Below are 19,637 nucleotides of genomic sequence, written 5' to 3' on the forward strand. Positions count from 1 at the left end.
ATGTCAAAACATTTCCATGACTTATGTCCAAGAAGTGAATAAATGAAGATTCAAAAGATCTAGGATTGGAATGAGGAATTAATCCATTTTGCTCGCTGTTCAAATGTTAAAGAGCCTTTGAATTTCTCAAATGAGAAAGTCATGACAACAAAATGCAATCACTTTTTTTTTTTTTTTAATGGACTGAACAGATTTACCTCTATTAGGGCTTCAGAAATACCATTTAAATCTACTGGTTACACACACACACACAATTTTTTTTTTTTTTACTCCCCATAATGCAAATGATGGGGAAAGGTGTGTGTTTGACTAGTGTTTCAATTTCAACAATAAAAAGAAATCTAAAAGAATTTAAAGACAGCTAAATTATGAGCAATAATCAAAAAGATTATTGCATGTCTCTAATTTTAACCATTAGTCCATTGTTTTCCCCCCCCCTAGCATGTTACATGCTACTTCAGATCCACTGCCTGCTAATTTTCAAAAAGGCAAGAACTTCTTTACTTCACTCTCATCTATCAATATACATTGCAACAGAGTTTTAGTGAGAAATTATGTAAAACAAATGCTTCTTCCAAATTTTATCTATGCATCTGATAATGGATGAGTTTCTTCTCATTTGAAATATCAGAAGAAACATCTAGAAGACTTATTGTTGGAGTCATTTCCTTAGCTAAATTGTGTAATGACATTACCAGTAACAGACAATTTTTTATTTTTTTTTTTTTTACATTACACTTTATTTTGATACCTGTTCTACTACTGGACTTGCAAGTTTTTGTAAACAGTAAATAATGGTTTATTGAATTTAGCTTTATAATAGGTTGTATTTAAGAAAGGCATTTCAAGTACTCCAAATTTTAGAATACAACTTTCTTTGGAAGCTGTTAAATGTTTTCAGCCATGCAATTTCTTGCAAAGTCTATGTTGCAGCTTTTTTTTTTTTAATTGAATATCTCGTGAAATCTAAATGTTGCAACTTTAAAAAAAAAAAAAAAGGTCTTGAAAAGCTTGTAGTCATCTTTTATACATTACAAATTATGTTTGCCTCTGTTGCATAACTAAATGAATTCCTTGGGCCATTTATCTTGAAAGCACATCTTGTTTTTAATCGATGACAACAGAACTCTTTCTCCAATCAATACTTTCTGGTCACTTTTTACCTTCAATTTTGTGTTTCACAAAACTGAAATGTAGTTTGCATTCATTTCTTTTCATTTATTGTTCATAATGAAAATTTAAATTTATATAAATTATCCATAATTTATATAAACATCCAATCTCCAACTCATCTCTGAAAGATAAGGTTATTTTTTTAAGAAATATTAACTTAGGAAAAAGTTTTGTCATCAAGAATGTTCAGGATTTAATTACATTATGCTAATTTGGGGGTGAATGAATGGGAGTTTGTTTAATGCAGCAAAATAGTCTTGAAGTTGGGATACATTGATGGGAGGCTGCATACTTGATTGGAGGAGCTGTACAGGAGTAAGTAGGGGAGACAAGCGATCTGGGGGTGAGAATTGATAGAAAACCAAAATTCAGGGAACATATTGCAAAAGGTGGTAAAAGATGACTGAGGATTGCTGCAATACTCTGATCTGAAGAGATCAAAGTTATTGTTCCATTGCATAAGGCCCTGATCAGACCACACTTAAGACTATTGTTTCCTCAAAATTTGTTCTCCAGGATTTGAAGGAGATAAATTAACTATGGAATGGGTACAGAGGCAGATAACAAAGATGGTTTCAGGACTGTGCAAGGTTAGTTATGAGGACAGCTGAGGGAACGTGGACTGCAGAGTTTGATAGATAGGAGAGGTGATATGACTGAGACTAAACTGTTGAAAGGCAGTTACAAGGTTGACACTGAGAGTTCTTTTGCTTGCTGGAACAGTGGGAAGGAGTAATAAAAAGGGGCCATCCCTGGAAGTTGCAAAGGAAGCTGCGAGCAAGAGGGTGAGGAGTGGTTTCTTTGCATGGAGGGTGGTTGAAGTGCGGAATGCATTGACTGATAAAGCGGCGAGAGCAAGAACAGCCAATGAGTTCAAGGAGTGGCATGATACTGTTTCCTAGGAAGGACCTCCTATGAAGAGTTGACTCCATGGAGGCCTGAATAATAATCATTTATGAATTGTGAAAATAAGCTTACATCAATACTCAATTACCCTGCATACCAACTTAAGTTTAAAGAGAGTATTGGAAGAAATTATAGTTGGCAGAAGAAAAAAAATGAAACAAATTGGTCTTATTAAATTATTGATGTCTGCTTTTTAAAAGAAAAATGACTTGCAAGTCATGGGAAATAAAAATTTGAAAATGCTCAACCATTTCAAAAATAATTCATGGATATAGTAGGTTTTAGTTTGTAACAGAACAAGAGATAAATAATGCCACCTGTTGTTATAAATAGGAATTATTCCACGTTTTGGAAATAGCATCAAGGTATTAAGCATCTCTGTCCAAACTAATTTTTGGTAGGGTCACAATAGTCCCTTCAAAATAGACTATTTTGACTACCACAGTAGGGTCAAAACAGTCCCAAAGGAATTAATTACATACTTCTGGCTGAAAATAAAATTATTACATTCATCGGACACTGTCATGTTCAAATAACTTCATAATTATGTTTAAAAGTGAAAATTATAGAAAGAAATAAAGGCAACATTTTGAATGCAGGATTCTGAAACTAGGCTGAAAATTCACTCACCCCTTTTCTTTGATAAGTCACATATGGCAAGTATTTCTAGAGGCCTGGCCTCCATAGGAGAGCAGATGGCAAGTCAAGTAAGAAAGATTTTTTTTTAAAAAAAAGTTAATTTCTTGACCAGAAGGAGTTACTTAAAAAGGTCAAAGCTAGATAACTAGAAGGCAGCTTCTCCATCACTTGAGGAATACAGAGAGTCTGTGGAGACTTCCGAGCTAATGTCTAATCTTCAACCTTCATGTGAGGAGGTCCATTAGTAGGTATCCACCTACTGGATACAAAATGGATAAAGATTTACCTCAATCCAATCCTGAGGAATAAATCTCAATATCTTCCTCAGCTTCTAAGAAAAAATAATTTTCCACTCAACATGCTATTTTTGATCTGCTTGGCTACTAATACCACCAATAAAATTAAGTATGCCAAGAAATTATTCTTGTTTAATCCTTTATTAAAGTATAAGCAAAACAAACTGAGTGTAAAGTATCTTCATGACCAAGCTAATTGTATATAGAGGCTGAATTACTTCATATCAATTACCTTGGTATACTAAAGGCAATAATGTGAAGTCAGCCTCTTAAGTGGCCTAGTTGTGAAAGTTTAACTTCATTGTTAACCTAGAGGAGAAAAAAAAAAAAAAAACTTTTTTTTGTAATGAGTAACTCTACAAATCCACCCATTAAAATACTGTTTACATGTTTGGAGTGGGTACCTAAAACTTCTCACTGTCCAGGGTCTCCACACATGCTCTCATGGTCACCAATTCTACCTAACTAGAATCATCACTCCTCCACTAATGTTACTGTTAAAACAGTAACAGCTGGGTGCCCTATCCCAACTGAAAATAAACCTGCTTCTCTTCCTCTTTTATTCCATCTGCCTTTGTTCTAGAATAGCCTTCTCGTGAAATGTTTACAGAAGATATACCTTCTGACTATAGAAAAAAAAAAAAATTTAGATAAAAACTTTGAGCTATAGGTTCTACCTCTTGTATGAAATCAAGATAAAAAAAAATGTTTAGAGTAAACTGTGAACTCAGCTATAAATATTTAAGAATAAACGAAAGTTTGAAAAAACTTACAAAGGAAGTCCTGAGAAAGAGAAAAATGTGCAAGAGCTAATCCAAGTGTAAAGTAGCTGAAAGTCATGGTAAGAATAAGGGAGATACATTTCAGGAAGGTAGCCAAAGAACATTTAAAAAAAAATTAATTAAATAAAAACTGGAAATAAGGATATTCTGGATGACCAGAGTAATTACTTTTAAGGATTAAGTGAGAATTGGTGACAAAACTGTGGCAAGAAATATTCAGCGGCAATGCAATCAACAGTTCATAAACCAATCAAACTATGTTTTAGTCAGAAAAGGCTATCCAAAACCTTAATGTAAAAACTCAGCTGGAGTAGATGATTGACCAGCAATGCTCAAATATGGAAGTAGGCTTTACAGTAATTACTATAATTGGGAAGGCCAGGTTAGATTCCAGACAATTGAAGCAGTTCAGAGTACCCATCTATAAAAAGAGCAATAAAAAACACCGAGAATGACAGGGCTTTTTTTTTCCCCCACTACATATTCCAAGAATATATAAGATGCTAGGAAATAAATGTAGAAGAATAATAAATTTAGTTTAATCCTTTATCTAAGTGTGTGCAAACAACGTTTGTGCCTTAAAGTATCTTCAGGACTGGGGTAAAGTGGTACAACACCGGGCACCTCCTTGCAATGGTGGAGCAAGCTACCAACCTCCCTTAATGCATAATATTATACATATCCACAAGGAGATGTATTTTGCATTATGGGAGATACTGAGATAGGAGTGTTGGTAGCTTGCTCCACCTTTACAAGGAGTTGCACCACTTTACCCCAGTCCTGAAGATACTTTCAGGCGCAAACTTTGTTTGCACACACTTGGATAAAGGATTAAACTAAATTTATTATAGTCTGACCAAGTGAAAAATAAACTTTCAAAATGTAGAAGAAAAATCAAGAACAAGCTGGATTCAAGACAAATGCAGATTAAGGATCAGATTTTCACTTGAAAAAGACAGTTGAAAAATCATGGGAATATAACAAGGATCTGCATTCAGTTTTCTAGATTGTGGTGGGGAGGGGGGGAGCAGCATACAAGGTACCTCTGCAAAAGAGAAGATTTTCAAAATGCCTATAATTATATGGACTAAATAGAACATTATGTATGTACTGCTCTCTGTTTAATCTACCATCAAAACTGAAGGAAATGCAGGAAAATAGCTATGTAAGTCAGGTGTAAGACATGGGTGCATTCTAGGATTCTTTAAACTGAAAAAGCAATAAATTTGGCATGAAAGTTAGCAATAAAAAGAGACCAAAACTATGAGAAGAGAACAGGTAAGAACATGGAAAACTTCAAACTGTATTCTCAGTATAGAATCTACAGGACAAGTAGGTTTTGTTTAGCTATTTTAGGCACAATATTAGTTACGATGGCAAATTAACTATGAAAATAAACAGAATAAGATGGTATAGTGGGGAGTCAGCTAAAAAAAAGATTTACACGGAATAAGAGAAATTAACCAAACTACTAAACTTGCAATATATGTAACAGTGGCAAAAGTAATCTCAACTCATTAGGTATGAGAGCTGAGTTAGAAGTCTATAAAACAAATCACATAAGAGTGCTGAGAAAAATTACAGGTGTGAACTGATGGCACTGACAGAAAAGTGAGCAAGATGGCCAATCAATATATAAGTGATATCAAAATGCCAGGAAAAAGATCCAGAAGAAAACTAATATTGGCTACATTAATCCACCTATTTTCTAGAAGACAGAAATAAGATCTGACAATATTAGAATGCTTATAAGTGACAGACCAATTTAGAGAAAAAAAATTAGTTGATAAATTAGTAATAAACTTAGTTGTGTAGTATGCATATCCTGAGCATCATCTGAGGGCATAATTAAGACCAGACTTGGTACCCAAAGTAGATTTGAGATAAAAGCAGCTCTTCATGTCTTAAGCACAATAGAAAGACGCATGCCATTTTTCATATTATGCTGCTCTCACCCATGAAAGGTTATTTATAAACCTATAGTATGTACCATGGGCAAACTAGGGATTTTTTCTTTTTTTTTTTTTTTTTTTACAAGAATGAAGAATTTTGAATTATTATTAATGAATTATATTTTGAATAATGAGGCTAGAAGAGTTATCTAAAATATAGCAGAAGTGCTTATATATATATATATATATATATATATATATATATGAGAAAAGGCAATCTTTACATCGCATTAATAACCCTTATGTTGACCTAATTTCATCCTTTGATATAACCAGGAGGGTTAAGTGCCTTGTGGCTACAGCTTATTCTTGTCTATTCATATTAGAATAATTTCTTGATATGAAAACAAAACATTTTCATCATAGATTAAATGGAAGAAAATTACAGTATTACATAGAAGTCCTTAAGTTTGGGTCAGGTTTCATTGATGTCACAAAAAACAGCCTCTATGGCTTTGACAAGAATAGATATGTTAAATTTATCCAAAGTTAAAGCCTCATTTTAAGTCCACTTTGTCTACCAGCTGTAAACTATTGAAATTAGCATAGCACTATGCTATGATTGTCCATTACAATGGTTAGCTTATTTCAAAAGCCTACAACTTATTTGCAGGCTTTTGCCCACCCACCCCAAGGATTCAAATTGGGTTATTGACTTCATCACCACACAATTTGACAAGACCTCAATAAAGGTCGAAACTGGTCTGGGTAGTGGCCATTCCCTTAATGCATAATATTATACATATCTGCAAGGAGATGTGTTTTGCATTATGGGAGATACTGAGATAGGAGTGATGTTAGCTTGCTCCACCTTTGCTACGAGTTTCCTGGTGTTGTACTACCTTACCTCAGTCCTGAAGATATTTTCAGGCACAAACTTTGTTTGCTCACACTTCGATAAAGGATTAAACTAAAATTTATTATAACTGAACAACCAATCCAGTTAGGCACTTTTTTTAAAAATAATAAACTTCCATTACAGTTCTTTGAAAACAGCACTCTCTCTTTTTTTAGGACTACTCAAACTTGTCATTTAAATATAATAATGTAATGAGGATAAGTACAGTTTACATAAGAAACTACTTGAAATATTTGAATAATTTGGACAACAGGACTCGCTAACTTAGCACAAAAAAGGTAAGCAACAATACCATACCAATATATGATTAGCTATTTAAAGTATGTTAGCACCCTATATTGAAGTTCAGTTTATAGTGCAATTTTTTAATACTAAATCTCACTTAAGAGAAGCAATCCTGTAATACATAACTTCTCATATAAGAACTGAGAGTGGCTTAAGTTCACCAGCATCAGTGCATTTTATTAGTCAAGTGCATAGAAAATGTAGCCTTGTCTCCAAAGATGATATATACTGAAATAAAGCATGCTATCCACATTTGTCTTCTACCTTAACAGACATCATTTGGTGGAAGATAGATAAATGAACAGTACAGATTTGTTTTGATTGTTTTGGTGCAATGAAGTGCATTGTGTCTAGACTAGAAGTGGCTTTCTAATCAATAGGCTGCATCTATTTCAAAAAGGAATCTCATAAGATCAAGTTATATCAAATTACATTTATATAAACCATTAAATTAATTGATACTATCGACTAATAATGCTTCTGAAACAAAAACTGATGCATCAGAGCTACACTGGAAGCAACAAAAGTAGGTTCCTCGTTTCTGGCCTAGGCTATTTTGCAAGTTTGTGGTGAGCAAGAGGCATCATCTGTATGAGAGATGAGGTTAGCTGAACCATTAGTTGTAAATGTTCCTTTAATTATTATGTTAAACCTCCAGAGTGTCCAAAGACTCAGTGTGGAGTAGGTGCCCTCCCTCAATGTCTCCACCAATGCCATCTACTGCCCACTATAGACCTTCCAACTAGAAAACTGTCACTACAATATATAGAGATGAGCTTCACTGAGTCACAATATCTTCCATTTCAAATAATTTTGGAATGACTTCTGCAGAACTAGCTGCTAGTTAAGATACTGGATTAAAACTAAATACAAAATGCTAATGATGACTATTAGGTCTTCCAAAGTGGCAATCTATTGAATAGCTAGATTCCTGTTCAAAATTTTCTCCATGCTGAAGGATGAACTGAAATAATCCATTTCACATCACGTCTGGCCACTTTCACTTTTATATATTAATCATAGCAAATTAAGAAGACTACTCATAGTCTTTGTCTATAGGAAAGGGGGGAACCAATCCCCATTTGAAATGCCAGTCTAAGTCTAAAAATCTCCAATTCACCAAGATGAGCCTCTAAATAAAAATGTTTTCCCACTGAAATATTCCATTCTGATATGTAAAAATTCAATACCTTTACACAAATTTAGAAATAAATTTATTATCATCCATTGTACAATTTAGAGGAGTATAACAAAACTACAAATAAGGATACCTAATTTTTAAAAGAATGACTACTTTAGGAACAGTATTTTCAGCTTGAGCAACTTAACTTGTAAAAGATTAAGTGTACTGGAGAGATGCGACTTGCACTAGTTAATATACAAAACACCTCCTTGAGTCAAGTCTCATGATGCATCAGAAAGATGCATTCTGAGAGAGAGAATGCCCACCACACCTCATCTTAAATTGGTTCAATGTTTGTGAAGCACTCAACCAACCACTCTCCATGCAAAAAAAGTCATGCCTTACTCATGCACTACACTTTCAACTTTGTGACAGGGCTTAAGTCAAAAGGTAGCAAAACATTTGGTCGAGTAATTAAATCGGTTGTTATATGCTAGGAATTAATTTTTTTAAAAAGTTCCTATTCCACTGCATCTTTAGTCCCGCGATTAACTAGGATAGTTTCCTCCTTTGACTCCCTTCGCTATGCATTCACATCCGTTTGATTTATTGTTAATCCCATTGAAACTAATGTCTGCTTTTACAATAGCGTCATTTTGTCACATGCGAAGACTATTCATTTCGAAAATATTACGCTTTATAGAAACAAGTTAAGTCACTAATTGAAATTCTGCATAAAGCCAATCCGATGATTTCCACTTTAATCTAGTTAACTAAACTAAGTCAATGTTTGAACTTCCGATACTTCAGAAGGCGAAGAATTTAAAAGTCAACAGAATCGTTGAGAACTGTATTAAAGTAGAATAATTTAATGACCAACAAAAGTAAAACTATAATTCTCAGTATTTGGAGGATGACAAGCTTTGTACGAGTTCATTGTTTACATAAAACTGGAAACAGAAAAATATCAAAATAGTAATTAACATCGATAAAATAAAAATGTATTAACAACCTCATATAAACATCAACAAAAACGCCGTTCTGTAACGCTTAAATCTAAAGTTGTCAAATAGAAATATTGGATGCTTAATATTAAAATTTACTCCAACATTTGTACTGCAATTAATGCAATATTTTGTATTACATTTAACAAAATTATTCAAACAGGTAAAATATTACAGGAATTTAATTACTAAATCAGATAATTTCATTTAATTCCTCAATGAAATACCTCCCGCGCAAGTTGACTCCATGGATCTTCCATAATAATGAAGTAAATGATAAATTTCACAACAGTATGCTTCGTATCTTAGGTACATGTTTAGTAAATGAAGGCAACCAAGTTCGTGGTGAATTAAAATAAATCGATACTGTATAATTACATATTACTAAATATATTAGTAAAATAGCATTTACTAAAATTAGACAATAGTATAACGTCTGTAACTATGTTAATACACTTTCCTATTCCGCACGGAGCACCATTTCACTTTCTATTTATGAGTGTCAATATACACACCAAATAAGATGCCTACCTCTTACAGGCCAACTGGGAGGCACAGCGAACCCTTGTAACAGCTGCATAGCTGCAAACATCAAGTAAACTCCAATTTACAACAGCACTTTCTGGCCACAAGTTTTCGAAAAACTACATCGCACAGCTCCACTAACTGCTAATCCAATGCTAACTCGAGAGGAAGGCGCGTGCACGTTTACTGGCGCACGTGAGAAAGGTTTGCGCGTTAAGCAACAACGAACACGTGGGCCACGAAAAAACGAGTTAGCGAAGAGGCCGGACAGCCAACTACTCGCGAAAGGCGGCCAGCTGTACACGCAATGATTGGCTGACAAGACAGTCCATCGGCCTCGTTTTCTTTCCTAGCATCTGGTAAAGAGTATTGTGACTGACTTCGGAATGTATAGTCGTTACACGACTAATGGTGTGACAGATATATAACATTATTTAATTACTATTATTAGACTAGTGCCATTTGGAACTTGAATGTCAATTTCTTCCCCCAAAAAATTGTGTGTTATTGTACGATTTAGATGAATAAAATGGTAATGTTTGTTTAATAAATTCACTATTTTCCGTCTCTTTTGTGAAGCCGAAGGTTGCTGCAATAAGTCTTCGAATTGAAAGATACAAGGCGATTTTGAATAAATCACCAGAAGGGCAGGGATTTATTAGACTAATAGGTCAGCATTACATTCGCTCCATATTATAATTCCGTTTTAAATTGTGTATCGTTTCATACTGTGCACGATTCGCGATTTTGCTATACAAGCATTGAGGGATCCTAACCGCAACTTATAATTATCTACACGGAAAAATTCATTAAAGAAATTTTAACGCACTGAAAAAAAAAAAAATTGCTAATATTAAAACGAAATTTGCTTCAATAAACTCCCGTGGACTTTTAAACTCCTGGAAGGAGAGGAGTTATTGTTTAGGAGTTATGGATAGAGCAATCCAAGACTAATGAGACCAGTGTATTGTCTGAATTATCTGTCCGGTTTGCCCGTTTCGCAGGATGAAAAACCAGTATTTCCGCAAACAAAGACCTCCATGCGAGACTGCAAATTGACAAGCATGTTGAGAATGAAGTTTCAATTGTTTGGCGAAAGCAATATAAAGCGTTTTCTCTCACACACACACAAGAGTGATTACTGATTATCCCTGTTAGATTTCAGGAAATTCTACAGTCAACAGCCGCCAAAGATGGAAATATAGTATACAATTTAATAGTATTCACAGCCTACTAGTATTCCATATTAACTTTAAAATTTAGATAATGCTTTCGTAGTGTGTGAAGAGGTCTCTCCCATACGGTTCAGCCATTTTTAACCACGATTACATATTTACCATAAGGAATTTATGAAATATTCGGTTCCAAATTAAAAATAATTTGACTTTCCTTGTAGACCTACCTTCGATTAATAAGCTATCAGAAATGTGATAGTCAATCGTAATACACAGCTAGAATTAATTAATCTTGAAAATTTCTTAATGAAATTCAATGATAACAGTTGGAATAAGCTTTTGGTCTCGAGGAATTTTTTTCACATCCCACAGATCAGCCAGAAGACAAAGCAAAAATTCATATCGCAAGTGGATGGAGACCAAATTAGCATCGCACTCATCCTATACAACTAGCAACAATGACAAAAAATCATAAAACCTAAACCGTCGGGCCTACACAGAAGAGAATGTCCAGAGGAATTTGCGACATTATTCCTCATCTTTTGAATTAGGACCAAACCCTGTAAAATATGCTTAATAGCACTACTCGCATCCAATTCGTACCACAGAAGCATCATTTTGGCCACAATTTCAAAAACAATTGAATCGCATCTCTTTGAACGCTTGCATAGATGACCAATCCTGAATAATATGGACCCAATAATTCGTCGTTTGTCGTCTCCACTGTGATAGAAACTTGGATTTCAAGGATAACAAATGTTAAAGCTACCAAAACAAGTCTTAATTTCTCGTAAGAAAGATCATTAACTTTAGATAATATCAGATGTTAAGCATTTCTCGTGAGTTGACTTAATACTTCCAGCTACGCAGACTACTGTTGTACCAGAATGGCACAAAACATTTCAGCCTCAAAGAAACTAAAGCAGCTTGTGGAAGTATACAAGGAAGGGGCGACACCTCTACTGGACTATGGGCATTCGTAAATACAACGGGCTGATGATGACAACGCGTAGGAAATAGCAGTTGCTTTCATCTCGGCGCAGCAGTCTCTGCAAATAAGGCAGAAATGAAAGGAAGTTCAGGGCTTGCATTTACCTTCGTGAGAATATTTCTTTCCCGAAGTTTCTATCAAACCATTAAATTTCCAAGTGGATTATTTTGACCTCTGCTGGCTCCGATATCAAAAGTGCGAGTTTATCGCAGATGATGAATAAAACCATTTACAATAACCATTTATTAATCCAAAATTAAAACGAATGGGGGATCTATTAAACACCATTTTCTATTGTCACCTGGTGTGAAAAAAAAAATCTGTTACGACCGGTTGATTCCACTGCTTTTCTATTGTAAATGGTTTTATTCTGAAACTAAGAAGTTTATTATTTCTTAGATTAATATCATGTTAAAAATCAAGATGTTTCCGACATTTTCTATTAGTAGTTGCTGTCTACAGTAAACCTCAGCAGGTATCGTGCCTGCTTATTGGAAAAGATAGGTTCGAATCCCGTTTAAGACGGAAAGAAGCTTTAAGGGATTTTTTTTTTTTTTTCAACTGAAGACGAATTAACCAGTCTCATACGGGAAGTTTATTTGGCCGGTTAACTCACTTCAGTTGAAAATCCTACGTGGGATTCGAATCCCCACTCCCTAGATCTTTCCAAAGTGGAAGGTTCTTTCCTCCCGGAAAAGAAAAACACAAACCAGCAAGAACATATGCAACCAAAATACACCGACTTTATAGCCTAAAATGTTTCAGCCGTAACTCTACAGTAGGCTGGCGAATAGTTCGAGTACAACACAAGTTTTCAAAATTGTAGGATAAAGTGAAATCGAGATGTCCAGAATTTGTTACCTGATAACGAACTTTAAACATGAAAATGAATCAGAAATTTAAAATTGTCGGGATGTAGTGGTGAAGATAAAAAGAGAGAAACTGAAGACGAAAATACTATGCTATAGCATCATACTTGATTCTTTCAGTGAATTATCAATAGCAAGCGAAAGCGTCAGAAGTACTCTGGGTAATGCCAGATTCCCGGGATTTTTTTTTGGGGGGGGGGGGGGTTTGGCACGTCGAAAGAGACCATCGAGAACATCTGCATCAGGCTCAGATCAACTTGTTGACATAGAAACGAGTCTAGTATTTGTGTGCGAGAAAGCTTAGCGGGAGATCATTTAACGACGCTGGGGACAAAATAAAACGGGGAGGGTCGAATGGCTGTTCCTTATCAAAGGAAATTAAAGCTAGTGATAAGGTGTGGAGATACTGTAAGAAATAAAAAGAATTAAGCTTCCTTCTAAAACATACAGGGCAGCATTATTAATCAACCATGTACTGTACAACAATTATAGCGAAGTCACCCATGAGATAGTGACCAAAAGAATGTAGATACATTCATTAGGTCAGCGTTCATCAAAATAATAATAATAATAGAAAGGCGCGTTTCATAGTGGCATTTCATTTTCACACCAAACGGGCCTAGAACCGCTTTTTTTCCCTCCGTATCATAGATAATTGTAATACCTAGTTTTGGCATTAAATGATCCAATCATAGTAAAAAATTAATATTTTTTATCGCTTTGCCAATAAAACATAATTTAACACATCCCCCCCCCACCACCCTTCCTAGCCTTTTAGACCCAAGGACCGACTGGTTTAACACTGAAAGTTACTTCTCTATGCCATAACCACATCCGCATATTTACCTGCTCTTTGCCATTTAACATGTCAAAAACTCCATATCAGACCTTATTATACCAATTTGATTACATTTATACGTCTAATTTTGGTAATAAAAATGGTCCAACCGAAATCAAAACGATTCAACATATTTTAATAGATCTTAAATAGTAGACTTCGCCAACGGCTGGTAACTGAACTTTTTTTTTTTTTTTTTTTTTTTTAAGAGCATACAAAATTAATGCTAATAGCATCACTAACGCTACTTCCACTGTTTTCTGTAAAGCCGAATGATTATCCATATTCTTTTGGAAAAAGAAATTCCAAAATGTGTTAGGGAAGCTCTAGTACGAGAGTACATTTCTGGGAAAACAACTAAACAGAGCCGTACGGAATTTATCATTGGCCCAAACCGACTGAAACGAAAACAAATCGTATGAACGTTTGCGTAATAATCCTAGATCCCGAAATTTAGGAAATTTCATCCATCTACAAGTGTTATTACGCATATTTTTGTCCGAATGAAGCAAAGTGGAATGGGACATTTTTTTTTATTTTAAATATTAAGTAAAAGTTATCTAGTGACGTGAACAGACAAAATGAGTAAAGTATGAATTTTATGCAAAACACTTTTTTCTTGCTATTCCAGTACGTCTGCTTTAGGTGTCATTTTTCGTTCTTGAAATTAATCACACAAAGTAGTCTCAGATATGCGAAAGACTTTAGTATACCGAAAACTAACTGCGCGAGGATATCAATGGCGGAGAGCAACAGGTTTTGCGGAGAAGCTTTGCTTTTATTGCAATCCCACGCATTATTCAGTAACTGCTCTCCTATGAAAAGCCAAGTCTGGATCTATGTCAAGGCCAACGATCACTCAACTCAGAACACTAGCGACACCTGAGGATATTTTTCTGAATGTAATGCATCTGGCGATATGCCAAGTTTCATTTAAACCAGAACAGGCATAAGTCCGAAGGAGGAGGAGTATAAAATAGGAAATTGCAAAGTATAATTGTTTTTAAGTAGTACCGTTCCAAGTTCTCCCTCGAAATACTTTACGAACGGTACTAATTCTGGTTATGAAATACGAATGACACTGGTGGGAGAAGAGCGAACTTTATGTTTGCACAAAATATGACTGCTAAAATGAGCACTAGTAATCCTTAAATATATCCAAAATGGATTAAAAAAGCGTACAGGGGTGCAGTTTTGAGAAGCAGCTGAATTTACTATCGATATACGTCGACACGTGTGTGACGCCCATATTGCATAACTAACCAAAGAACAAAATTCCGGTTGAAAGACCAAGTTCACATCCGTTTAGGATGAGAAGAATCGTTAAGATCTTCAAGGAATGACAATTAGTCGAAGCTCATACGGGTTTTTCTAGCAGGACTTCTTACGAAAAATAGGCAAACAGGCTAAACACATAACTGACAGGAATGTATTTGTAGCCTACCGTGATGAGCCTTGGGACTCCATAGAAGTGCTATGTAATGTTTTCGAATCAAGTTGTTTGCTTAAAAGTTGACGTCAAGGTCTCCCAGTTGCATACACTTTGCTTAACCGTAGTATTCCTGCTGATAATCTAATTGAACACATCTCAACCGACAATAACGGAACCTATTAAAATGTCACCAGGGCAATATTGATCCCAAGCAACTATTCCATAGAAATAACGACAAGAACGCTTATTATTGAATAAACGCTCTGCTAATGAGAGGAAGGGGATTTTCAAAGTCAAGTTTTTATGAATGCAAAGCCCATAGAACAAATATTTCGATCAAGTATGCGATGCTTTAAAGACATGGGTTTTTTTTTTTTTTCTTCTAAGCACTCTGTACTATTATAAGTACTGCTATTTTGATCAAACTAAGTTTATTCGACATTTGGATCGACTGTTTGTAGATGCCCATCTTTTAAAACCCAAATAATAATAATCGTATGATGATACATGGCCGCGAGTCCCCTTTCACGGGGAGGTACGGCACCTTCTCAGTCCCCGCAAATTTTATCCGGGCTCCGGAACCGGAATAGCTGACGAATCAGACTTATAGCTGGGTCAGTATTCCTGACTGTAATCCATGTGTGTTCACTGGACCGGTTTGCCTGCTGGCGGGATGAAAACCCCCAGATAAACTGGTGGAAAAACACCTTGTTGTCCGCGCCCAAGACCGGCTAACTTGGCTATGGAAGATCCTTAAGCTCCTCGCGTCGTCGACGGGAATCGAACCTAGGACACTCCTTCCCCAGGCATATGGTTGCGAAGCGCATAGGCCACTAGGCTAACCGCACGGACTTAAAACCCAAAAATGTAATCGCTTGGACGCTTATATTATTAAAGACAAAAACATAGGAATATCTTTAAACTTTAATAAATTAAAAGGAGTTCCCCCTTGCTTTTTTCACTAAACATGAAAACAAGAAGGATATAGCTTAATAAGAGAGCCACTGTATGGTTGAACATTTTCGATCATCTGGCAGATGGTTTTGAATCACTGTCTACTTAATTTTAATCGCATACCATCCGTAGGGGTGTTTCACTGTGGTAAGGTTTCGCCACTGCCAATATTTTAAGAATACTATTAAAGTTTTCTGTGAAGTAAAAATTCTTTTACTTGGCTTAAATCCAACAAGATTTTAAAAACTCTTGCTGTGTGAGCATTTTTGGGAGGAGATATCAATGGCAACATCAAAATAAAACTCCTACGTAATAGTAAACTTTTCCATCCACAAGCTGGCTGGGAGATTGATTACCTAACTTCATATTCGGCTTTCCAATTTTGGACGACCCGGGTTCGAATCCCGTCTAGGACGCGAAAAATTTTTAAGAGACTAACTGAATGCGAGTTTAGCCAGTTTTATAAGGAGGCGACAGTTTCCCTTCTCAAAACTTCTGCAAGGCGAACCGGCCAGAGAATACATAATACTTTGGCTTCGTAATTTCTGTACAGGACAAGTTACTTGGCAGCGACAAGAGGTCTGGACGAAGAGAAACATGGGCCTACGCATTCTTCTGAGAAGTTTCATCTCTAGTCAGACTGATATTTGTACTAGCATTCATTCTGTGAGACATCAGATGGCTTTCGAAAATAACTGAATAAAGCGACCTTGTTGCCACTAGTTCATTATTTCAAATAGAAAAGAATGTGCTGCAGTTGATTTGACTGGTACAACGTCTATTGAATTTGCTAAAATTGGTATTTGGGCTTGTTACTTGCATCGATCAGTTTCTAACCATCTGCTTAACGTTGGGTTTTAGACCATCATATCGTTCTGTTTCAACACTATCGTATATGACAATATTATCAGGAAATGGCCTCCAAAACACTTGTCAATCCAAATTGTGAACTTCTATTATCTCCCGTTTGATGTCACGACCTTTCACCTTTATCATATGAAGACACCGTTTCACGTAGTCAGTTACCGCATTCATAGCCCTAGCATGCTGCTATGAATAGGTGGTGGCTGGTTATACCATTAACATGTTACAACGAGCAACCACATATTCATTCAATTGAAGGAGCGATGTCTGGCGTGACACAATAAGTTGGTTAGTGGGAACAGTTCTTCAGGTTAACAAGGAGGAAAGTCTCAGCTGAACTGAATCAGACCGGTAATTTGGTTTCTTTTTAAGACTAATAAGATTTCGTGTCTGCGGATGGCAATGTCATTGACGAACCGTACATTTCGAAAAGCAGCTGCTGTCCTAAAACTTTTTTTTTTTTTTTTTTTTTTTTTTTTTTGCAGAGGTTCTGCTTCATAGGAGTGCTCAACTGCATCACTGGTTCAATAATATATCTCAATCCGATGCCAGATTGAGGATTATGCAATCCAGGCGGTTATCTGCAGTTCAGGGAAATACTAGGTTCAATACCTTGATTGACGGCAAAATTTACAATTACCATATGCCAAGAACTTATTAAAATGGAGATGCTTATTAAATCCTCGGTCGTGATGAAATTAGGACTGTTGTGGATTTGAGACACCTCGAGGAAAATCCACAAAGGTGTCTCAAATCCGAAACCACAGAAATATTTGTTAAAATATGATATGAAAATAAGTGTCGAGGAATAAAGCTGTTACAAATATTTTTTTTTTTTTTTTTAGTGATGGATTTTACTCCTCTTTAGAATGAGCTTTAAGGAGCTGTCATTTAGATGAGTCTAGAGTAAAAAGTTACGGTTTTCGTGTTGTCAAAGTAGAGAGAAACGATAGTGAAAGGACGACGGTATCACATGAGTAACACCTTACAGAAAGAAAGAATGCTGTTATGATCAACTATGGCAAAGTGTTGATAAACCACATACGGAACACTGTAGTGTACATTCATTGAACTTCTTGTCTTGTTCTAATGGGGACGGGGGGGGATGAAAGTGAACTTATCAATTTATCATTGACAAAAAAAAAAAAAAAAAAAAAAAAAAAAAAAAAAAAAAAAAAAAAAAAGGCGAGCAGTGTCATAAGGGATTACCACCATGTAAAGAATTCCATTCACGAATAGGAAACATTTGTGCAACTTTTCCCTTGAAATTGTCAAAGAAAATATACTTCTGTGATCTGAAAATATTATTATACGATACTATGGCTGCTACGTTGTCTACCCGCGGCAAGTTACTTAAAATGCTTGTTTAAAATTAATGAAAAAGATTTGTAGACTATGTCCGCCGTGTTTCACAAGAACAGCTTAACAGCGAATCGAAGCTGGATGATGGGAAAGGAATTTCAATATGTGGAGCAAGTTCTGATCTTAACAACAAGTGACTAGGGAAACCAAAATAATGTCGCAGCATTCTGTCACACAAGATCAACGTAGGGAGAAATTATTTTTATTTGCAGATGTAAAATGTCAATAGCGCTGCGCAGCAGTTCCATTATGATAAAATCTTATTCCGCAGGTCAGAATCAATGCACGTCGATGTAGCTATGGTAAGAAATACGTTACCATACAGAATCCATTTCTGTAGAGAACCAGCCTAGAAACCTTTTATCAAACCTTGGTGATGGTGGGCGAGAGATGGCGTTTGTGTTGATGGTAGTGGTCTCGTGTGTATTTGAAGGAATAAGTGGTGGTGGTGACGGTTGAGTAGAGTGCCCTCAGTCCTTGAATCGTGGTCACGTAATGAAGACCACTAAACATTTTTTCCCCTTTTGTTGCATAGTAGGTAGGAAGAAGTCACTCATTTACCATTAGTCACGTCTTCCGACGCGGTCAGACGTATACGGAAAATGTATGACCAACAATACGAAAGTGGATTACGTTCTCAAATAAACACATTTGCTATTAATCTCTCGAAACATTTGTGGCATAGCTTGCAGCTATTTTATTCGTCAGTTATTTGTGTGGACATTCACTTAGAGTAGATAGTCTTTCGTCTGAAAAGTTTCTTTCCTAGAGGGAAATGGTGGTACCAGACTAATTACAGTTCCTTTACAATTAGTATCTGGAGTGCCTATGTACTGAAGTCGGCAGGGGTTACCTAACTTCTAGGGGCTGTCTACATAAATCATTTCATATTATTTGCAGGGTATGAGACGCATAATATCGGTCATAATTGAACAAAGCTGATTTACCATCAGTACTCATTTCATTCGGGGGAATTTTTTAAGTTTTGGTCAAAGCAATTAAGACTAACACCATCTGTGTAAGCAGAAAACGTAAGAACACCACAGCTCAATTATAACATGTTAGAAACGTATGACTAACTTAATGCCCTGAATGGGATAAGGATTAGATAACCCAAAATCCTCTGATCTGGAACTTTCCCAGACACCAAGCCATAAGTGAGCAATGTCTTTTTACAGAAAGACATGAAGTTCGTCTACTAAAAGGCAGAAACATCAATGTCAGTGGAGATTCAAATCCGCAGAGGCATGGATGTTTGTCTCATCTGGAGAGCCGAAACGCTACGCAGTCGGCTAGCAAGGTTTTACTTGGAACTCAGCAAAGCTATGCTATATTGGCGATATGGTGGTGCAAGGAATCTCCAGACAGTGAGGAATAATAAGTCCACTCAGAAACAATTGTAAATATCATAAACTAATACCGTGGGTGAACTAAGGGTTAGATAATCCAAAAGTCTTGTTCTAGAATCCAAAAGATGGAAAACCTCAGGTGAGCAAAATGGTGGTCTCATGTTGGATGAAGTTTAGCTACTACCAAGACATTCGAACATCCACGACCTAACTGGAGAGCGCTATCACCTCGAGCAGTTGGCATTCACTTAAAGTTAAA

At 35.8% G+C, this 19,637-nt stretch overlaps 1 protein-coding gene across 15 annotated transcripts in view; it reads right to left on the reverse strand.

The window, feature by feature from the left end:
• Positions 1-19,637, reverse strand: part of smg (sterile alpha motif domain containing protein 4 smaug) — a 392,969-nt gene that overhangs the window by 208,344 nt on the left and 164,988 nt on the right. The window contains exon 1 of one of the 15 annotated variants that reach the window (XM_090400237.1): positions 9,551-9,679. The exons of 13 other annotated variants lie outside the window; for them this stretch is intronic. In XM_090400237.1, coding sequence (XP_090256363.1) covers positions 9,551-9,611 — 61 coding nt within the window. In that variant the 5' untranslated portion in view covers positions 9,612-9,679. Of the gene's footprint in view, positions 1-2,709; positions 2,830-9,550; positions 9,680-19,637 lie in introns of those variants that run through there. One more of the 15 variants, XM_090400246.1, reaches the window with a different exon arrangement.

Source organism: Typopeltis vanoorti, chromosome 11 (assembly GCF_054136105.1).
Source record: "Typopeltis vanoorti isolate ZY-2024b chromosome 11, IOZ_Tvanoo_1.0, whole genome shotgun sequence".
In the NCBI taxonomy this organism is placed as follows: Eukaryota; Metazoa; Arthropoda; class Arachnida; order Uropygi; family Thelyphonidae; genus Typopeltis; species Typopeltis vanoorti.